This window comes from Vidua macroura, chromosome 21, assembly GCF_024509145.1.
Source record: "Vidua macroura isolate BioBank_ID:100142 chromosome 21, ASM2450914v1, whole genome shotgun sequence".
In the NCBI taxonomy this organism is placed as follows: Eukaryota; Metazoa; Chordata; class Aves; order Passeriformes; family Viduidae; genus Vidua; species Vidua macroura.
In genome coordinates, this window is record NC_071591.1 from 9,315,302 (window position 1) to 9,323,278 (window position 7,977).

Below are 7,977 nucleotides of genomic sequence, written 5' to 3' on the forward strand. Positions count from 1 at the left end.
GCTGGGATGGGAAGTTCCCATTCCCACATTTGGAGCTCTCACCAGCAGGCTCTGGGCTGCTCAGAACAGCTCCCTCAGCATCTCTGCAGCCGCATCACTCCCGTGTGCACAAACAATGCAATATTCTTTGGGATAGAGGGACTCTGACCCCACAGCCCACAGGATGGACATTGTTCCATCCTGGATCCAACCTGTTCCACTGGACAATTCCTGGTGGGAGGGAAACATTCCCAGCATCCAGAGCATGTGAGACTTCCAGCTCAGAGCAGGAAAGGGCCTCGGGGTAGGTCAGTCTGCAGCTGGTAGGAGAATGAGTTTATTCCTCGTTTGATGACCGAGGAGCTGAGCCACTCCTCCAGTTCACCACTAAATGCTCTGATCACCAGGCTGGTGCTTCCTCAGAGCCCTGATTTTGATCAGAATTTCCAGCCCAGAGCCAAGTAATGCTTTTCTATACATTCTGAGAATACTCCTAACTCAGACACTCAAAATCTTGGACTATTGTATGTGCTGAGACATGTGCTCAGTTAACCCTGTCTGACAATAACAGGAGAACAGAAAACAGCCCGGTGAGATTGCACTGCAGGATCATATCCTGGGTCTTGGGGAGATAAAGAGAAGAAAATTTTGATGAAAAGACAAAAATAATTAAAATATTTTCATGGGCTCCTCCCTTTTTTCCTCAGCTTTAACAAACAGACAACCTTATAATAGTTTTTCTTTGTTTCTGTGGAACAAATTATCTGGGCAACTTCAGTTTTCCTTCAACAACTCTGCCAACATCTCCCAGTCACAAAAGGCTTATGATGTGCACCTCATATCTTTAATATCTGATTAAATCTTCACTGATGATCTCAAATTTGGAGATTTTAATGAATCCAGGAGAAAAAAAAAGGCATATCCATTAACCATTGCCCAAAAAAAGAGCAATTCCATTCCTGCTAAAGACAGCAATAAAGCACCTGCTGTTCTGCATGGACTTAGAATTTGGCTTAACAAACTTGAAAATGTATGGGAAATGTATGGGAACGTTTCCCCACTGTGGTTTAACACGGATTTGTAACATTTTCGATGAAACAGCTTCCAGTTTATAGAAGTAGCAGGAGAATTCTAAAGAGGCTTCACTTTGAAAACTAGAAGACAGTTTTTCTTACTCACAATGCTTATTCTTTCCAGCTTACGTTGAAAATAAAAAGTATTTCATGACTTGTAAAGATTCTCAGTGCTACTCTATGAAAAATCACTTTATACTTCAGAGTTACAAATGTGCTGTAGTTAAAATGGCTTCAGGGTATCTGGATCAAACATAACAGTGTTTGGGACAAAAATGAGGGGTTAATTCTTCCTTTTTCTCCGAGGCAGAGCCAACAGGGCATTTAAGTCACACAGCTCTCTCGCACTGCTTGGTGGCAATGCCAGTGCCCCCCTTCGGAACGATTCAGGCGGGATCTGAAGGTGTGTGCGCTGTAAAATGGAATTAACACACTGGGGAAAAGGACAATAAAATGCCTCTAGGATGCCCTTATAAATCAAGGGATACAGAGAAACATAAAACCAACATGAACCAAAGGATTGCCAAGCCAGAACCTCCCTGAAACTGCTTTTCCTGATGTTTATAACCATGGAAGGCACTTTCCCAGCTCAGTCCTGGCTCTGAACCTGTGCTTTGCTCACATCCCCAGGCTGGCCTTGCCAACCAACCCCAAAGCACAGAAAGACAGGTTCAGTGGCAGAAAGATCTACATACAATCATTGATTCATTTTATCCTCGTGTCTTCTTAATTAAAAAGAATTCCAACAGAGAGAGAAACAAGCCCCATGCAGGAGGACAGCCGGCAGGAGTGGGTCCATTTCCAAACCAGCACCAAATTCTGACCCTGACTCCCCAGACTGCTCACTCACACACTTTTTCCTGCTTCTGGAGAATGAGATCCTGAGAGTTGCCCACTGCTATGGGCCATCCTTGGGAACTGCAGCAACCACTATTCAGAGGCTCTTGTTTCTGGCAGCAAGCCTAATGTTATCTTTGTTTGCATAATATAGCATCTACATGGAAAACACATATGGATCCCTATTTATCCATCCTTTGAACATGCACCAGGATTAATGCATTTGGGCATGCAAGACGTTCCAGATCATTAAAAGTAGGAGAAAAATCAAACCAAGAATTACACAGTTTTCCTACAGGGATGATAAATGGGAGAATTATTTTGAAGCTATTCTTCTATTTTCTTTTGAAATAAGGTAATTGGACTCATTACCATAAAGCCTGCGGGTAAATTATTTTTCTCTGTAAGCTGGTTGCAATTTTTTCTTTTTTTTCTTTTTTTTTTTTTTTTTTTTTTTTTTTGGAAAGGAAGTGTAATCATCTGAACCCGAAGTTTGCTTTGAAGGATCTGTGCTGTGGCAGGAAGAGACACACAAATCCTAAAAGGTTATTCTGTTCTACCACTCACTGGGAAAATTAAAATTACAAAGAAGTTCATTTGATTCCAAAGATAATTCTAAGCATTCCTGTCCTGGTTTAGAGACAACCTAAGTTTGAAGCCCTTCTGATGATAACACAAGGTCCAGCTCTCTCCCGTGGCTGGGCAGGGCTGGCTGGAGTGATGAAGCATTCTTGTGCAGATGGGATCGGGAGGGGACAGTTATCCTTGCTGTGACAGATTTTTTCTGATTGTCAGATCAATGCCTGTCTTTTTACGTGTGGATCTTTAAAATAGATCCAAACACTCCCAACACTCAGTAGCTGACTTCTTTTTGTATTAGACCAGGAGAAAAAAAAAAAAAGAAAATGAATGAATGCAACTCACCAATCTCTCTGACATCGGTGTCTTGTCTCCATCCGGCAAATGTTGTTCCAGAGCCAGCACAATACAATTGGCTATGATTGTAGCTAAAATCATGTATTCAAATGGAGTGGGGACCAGAAGTTAAAGAAGACACTGGACAATGCAAGAAGAACCCCATCCAAATTCTGTTTCTACCCACAGAGTTGCATTAATTGAGCATTCTAAGATTTCTTATAATTTTTTAAGACATTTGGTCTCCTTGACTTCCTCGGTTCTTTCTGGGGTGTGTTTGGAATAGAAGTAGGAAATTGGCACTTCTTTAAGAGAGTTAGAGACTCACACAATCTGAGCTGCTCAAGGAATCCGGGAGCAAGAAAGCAAAAGGTCCAAAGGAAATAAAAAACTATTAATACGTATTGATTTTCAATGAGATTGATAAGCTAAATTGCCTCCAAATAGATTATACATCTAAACACCATCTGCTGAATTTTTCTTCAGAAACATTTAACTTCAGCACATGGTGCAAATAAGTGATGGGCACGAAAAGTTCAATTTAGAGTGCCGACCCAGGTCTAAAACATGAATTACTGCTCAATTGCAATGCCCGCTCTCAGTGAGAATAAAACCCTCAGCGCCCTTTTGGGATGCAGGAGGGAAGTGGGGAGGGAAAAGAATCCAAATTTGGCACCGGGTGCCCCCTTGCTCTTTGCCACCATCTCCCACCCTGAGCTGTGCCGAGCCCCAGCTGTCCCAGGGTGGAGCCACGGGCGGCAGCAGGGGCTGAGGACAGGCGATGGCTCCGCTCAACACCACGGAGAGATGGAGCCAGACCACGGAGAGATGGAGCCAGACCATGGAGAGATGGACCCAGACCATGGAGAGATGGAGCCAGACCATGGAGAGATGGAGCCAGACCACGGAGAGATGGGGCCAGCACCATGGAGAGATGGAGCCAGACCATGGAGAGATGGAGCCAGACCATGGAGAGATGGAGCCAGACCATGGAGAGATGGAGCCAGACCACGGAGAGATGGGGCCAGCACCATGGAGAGATGGAGCCAGACCATGGAGAGATGGAGCCAGACCACGGAGAGATGGGGCCAGCACCATGGAAAGAGGGACTCAGCACCGCGAAGAGATGGACCCAGACCATAGAGAAATGGAACAAGCACCATGGAGAGATGGGCTCAGCACCGTGGAGAGATGGACCCAGACCATGGAGAGATGGGCTCAGCACCACGGGGAGATGGGGCCAGCACCATGGAGACATGGAACAGCACCATGGAGAGCTGGAACCAGCACCATGGAGAGATGGACCCAGCACTGCGGGGACATGGGCTCAGCACCGCGGAGAGCTCAGCTCAACGCCATGGGGAGCTCCTCTGAGCTCAGCGGAGAGCTCAGCTCAGCACCAGGGACAGCGCCGAGCCGCGCCGCAGACACAACAACGCTGGAGGGCTCAGCTCAGCACTCGAAGAGCTCGGTTTGGCAGCGTGGAGAGATTGGTTCAGCATCGCGGGGAGCTCCGCTCAGCATCGTGGTGAGCCTGGCTCAGCACCACCATCAGCCTGGCTTAGCACCACAATGAGCTCAGCTCAGCACCGTGGTCAGCTCAGCTCACCACTGGTTTCAGCCTGGTTTCAGAACCGTGGTCAGCTCAGATCACCACTGTGATCAGCCTGGTTTCAGAACCGTGGTCAGCACAGCTCAGCACCGTGATAGGCTCATCCCAGCACCGTGATCAGCTCAGCTCAGCCCTGTGGCCAGCCTGGCTCCAGAACCATGATCAGGGTAGCTCGACAGCACGGTCAGCTCAGCTTAGCACCACGGTCAGCCCAGCTTCAGCGCCGTGGTCAGCTCAGCTCACCACTGTGATCAGCCTGGCTTCAAAACCGTGGTCAGCTCAGCTCAACACCGTGATAAGCTCATCCCAGCACTGTGCTCAGCTCAGCTCAAGCACTATGGTCAGCCCGGATACAGACCCGTGGTCAGCTCGGCTCAGCACCGTGGTCAGCTCGGCGCAGCACCACGGTCAGCTCAGCTCAGCACCGTGGTCAGCCTGGTTTCAGCACCGTGGTCAGCTCAACCCAAGGCCGCGGACAGCGCCCGGCCCCGCCCGCCCGCCGGCCCCGCCGGCCCCGCCGCTCCGGCGCGGGGAAGCGCCGGTGGCTCCGCCGGTCCCGCCGGCTCCGCCGCACTGGGGGTCCCCTCCCCACATCCCCCGGAAAGATGCAGACGAATCGCCCAAGAGGCAGGGAAGGGAAAGCCTGAGTCTACCCGTGCAGTCAAGGCGCTGCTCTGCCTGTCACCGGGGGTTTGGGGCTTGTTTATCCAGACTTAAACGCAGGGAAGGAGAAATGGATGAGGAAATGCAGCAATCGCTGGGATTGTATAATATGGACAGAAAGATCAATACGTGTTTGTGTGCGTTCGGGGAGAAGGGAAGTGCATTGACTCCATTGGTGTATTTTTCCTGTTAGCCCCTCAGGAAGTGAAAACTGGGGAAGTCTAAGCAGGAGCTGGCCTGTGTGGCAATTGAAAGTGTTGCTAGGAGGCTGGGAGGAGGCCCTGCTGCTGTTAGCTGAGGATTAATAGGGGTGTGATATGAAATGAAAAGAAAACAACGGGCTCCCCTGAGACCCCCAGTGTAAAAGCACTCCTGTACACACGCACACAAAATCTGCTCCCTGGGAGCCTCAGCCTGCTCCCCTCTGCTCACGGCTTACAACCACCATTCCGAGCAAAGCCCCCTTCTCACTGCAGCTCACTTGGCCTGGGAGCTGGGTCTCAGACAGAAAGCATCTGCCCCTTTCACAGTACAGCAGATGATCCCTCTCCCCACTTACTGCCTCCTTCTGCCACAAGGTTTTGCTAATTTTAATTTTTTTTTTCAGGCAGCCTAAGCTTAGGCTATGCACCTAATCGAAGTGCCATGATTCATGTTGATTCGAATGGATTCCGGAGGGGATGTGCTAAAACCGAGCTGCAATGATTGCATTCCTGGGATTTACCTGGGCTCTCAATGTCCCCTACTATCAATGCAGCTTCAGTGCTAAGGTGTCACCATTTTTATCCCACATTCCATCTTCTATTCACAGGAAGACAGAAGAGTTGAAAGGCTCCAAGATGGAAATAAAAATCAGGATTCACGGGCACGAATCTCACAGAACCTGACTTGAATTGTAGGAAATGTCAATCCATGCACCTGTACATCTCACCCCTAAAGACACCCTGACATGGCTTACACACCCCTGGCATCAAGCACTCCAAAAGGACCCTCGGTGCTCCCACAGAAGCTATTCCCTGATTCCCATATTCCCATATTCCCACTGCCACAGCCATGCATCATGTCGGGCACACGGCTCCCCGGCACACACACCCATGGCACAGCCCGATCACACCGTCTGCAGCAGCAGCAGACACTCGCCCTGCGCTGCCTGGAGGGGTCTCTGCCCCTCAGCCTCCCTCTCCCCCTCCCCACCTCCCCCCGTGCCCACCCTGAAAGGATATGGCCACTCTGTTATTCGCTTGGCGTATTTCCGTATAACATTATCTTCACTGAAGATGAAGAGGGATCTGTTGACTGTGAAGCAGTTCTGTTTGACAGGGATGGGGTTGTAGAGAGCCATAGTCCTGGCTCTCTGAGCCATCGACTGTTTATACATCCTTTGGCCGGCTTGGGGGCCACCTTGCCGGCTGCTCCCTCTTCCAGCCCCGGCCGGCCCTCCACCTCCATAGCGGGTTGGCAGATCATCCCCAAACCGAGCCATCCTCGCAGTGCACGGAGCCGGGCGCTACAATCCAAACTGGCAGCCGAGGCGAGAGGAAGACGCATCACAGCGCGCAGCACTTCTCCCTCCGGGGGCTTCAGTTGCGGGATCGGGATCGATCGAGGCAAAAATAGATCGATATATAATAAAACAAAAAATATCCCTTTTCCTTCCTCCACCCCCTGCGCTTCCCCGCCGCTGTGGCTGCCCGGGGGTAGGAGGAAGGCGCCGGGGCTCCGCTCACCTCCCCGCACAGGTGGCGTCTCTCCGGCCCGACCTCATGGCCGGGGCGGCGGGGGGTGGCCGCGGTGGCCGCGGTCCCTTTGGCGACGGGGCGCTGGACTGGGAAGGGGCTGCGCTGCTGCCGTGCCCGCCGCGGGAGCGCTCCGCCGTGCCCAACCCAGCCCGGCACGGCTCCGGCACGGCCCGGCCCCGCCGCATGTGATGCCCGGAGCCAATCGGCCGCCGCGGCTCCGCCCGCTCCAGTCACCGGCACCGGGGGGCGGGCGGGGAGGGAGGAGGGAGGATGGAGCCGGCCCGGCCCGGCCGCCGCCCACCCCGGTAAATACGGCGGAGCCGCGGCCACTCCCCGGGGGAAGGAGGGCTCGATCCCCCCCCGCCCCTGCGCAGCGCTCCGCGGGCGCGCAGAGCCCCGGCCGGGGGTGCCGCCGCTCGGATGGGTGGGGGGCACAGGCGAGGCAGCCCCCGCGCCTGCGCGCCGCTGCCCAGATGTGCCCTGCCCAGATGTGCGCTGCCCAGATGTGCCCTGCCCAGATGTGCCCTGCCCAGATGTGCACGGCCCAGCTGCTGCCCCCGCGGGTGCCCCGAGCCGCGGCGCGGGCAGCGCTGGGCAGCGCAGCTCCCGTCACCCCGCCGGTGCCCTCAGAACCCCGCGGACGCCGAGGGTGGGGGGGGGGGGTCACAGTGTGAAATGGGGTGCGGGGCGAGGGGTGCTCAGCTGGCAGCCCCCGGGGGCTCGGGGCTGGGCACGGGCGGATGCGGGGCGGGGGATGCGGTCCCCGCAGCGCTCCGGGCGCTGGGGCGGTGCGGGGATGTGCGGCACGGGCTGGCTGCAAGCGGAGCTGCGCCCTTCTGCACAACTTACTTTGTTTCTCCTTGGTTTGAATGACTCCTGCAGAGCGCTGGATACCTTTAATCCTGTATTTATGGACGAAATCCTTTAATCCTGTTTATTCCAACACCCTCTGTTGCTTCCCTCCAGCACAAGTCAGAGAGATAACTCCTCCTTGTTCCTGGAGCGCCGCACGGCAACAGTCACTGCAGTAGCTGGCGAGGAAATGCTTTTGCATTTTAGGCTAAATTTGGGGTAGAAGCTATTAACTTTGAGAAGGGACCCTCCGGAGAAGTCAAGGCTGTCAATAGGGGGACATTTGCACTTGCTCCACAGCAAGGAA

At 52.8% G+C, this 7,977-nt stretch overlaps 1 protein-coding gene across 2 annotated transcripts in view; it reads right to left on the reverse strand.

Moving 5' to 3' along the window:
• The window catches only part of CACNA1B (calcium voltage-gated channel subunit alpha1 B), a 295,914-nt gene extending 289,352 nt beyond the window's left edge, over window positions 1-6,562 (reverse strand). For both annotated transcript variants that reach the window (XM_053996161.1, XM_053996160.1), the window contains exons 1-2: window positions 6,303-6,562; window positions 2,814-2,919 (exon numbers count right to left, since the gene is read on the reverse strand). In XM_053996161.1, coding sequence (XP_053852136.1) covers window positions 2,814-2,919; window positions 6,303-6,562 — 366 coding nt within the window. The remainder of the gene's footprint in view (window positions 1-2,813; window positions 2,920-6,302) is intronic.
• Window positions 6,563-7,977: the final 1,415 nt, after the last annotated feature.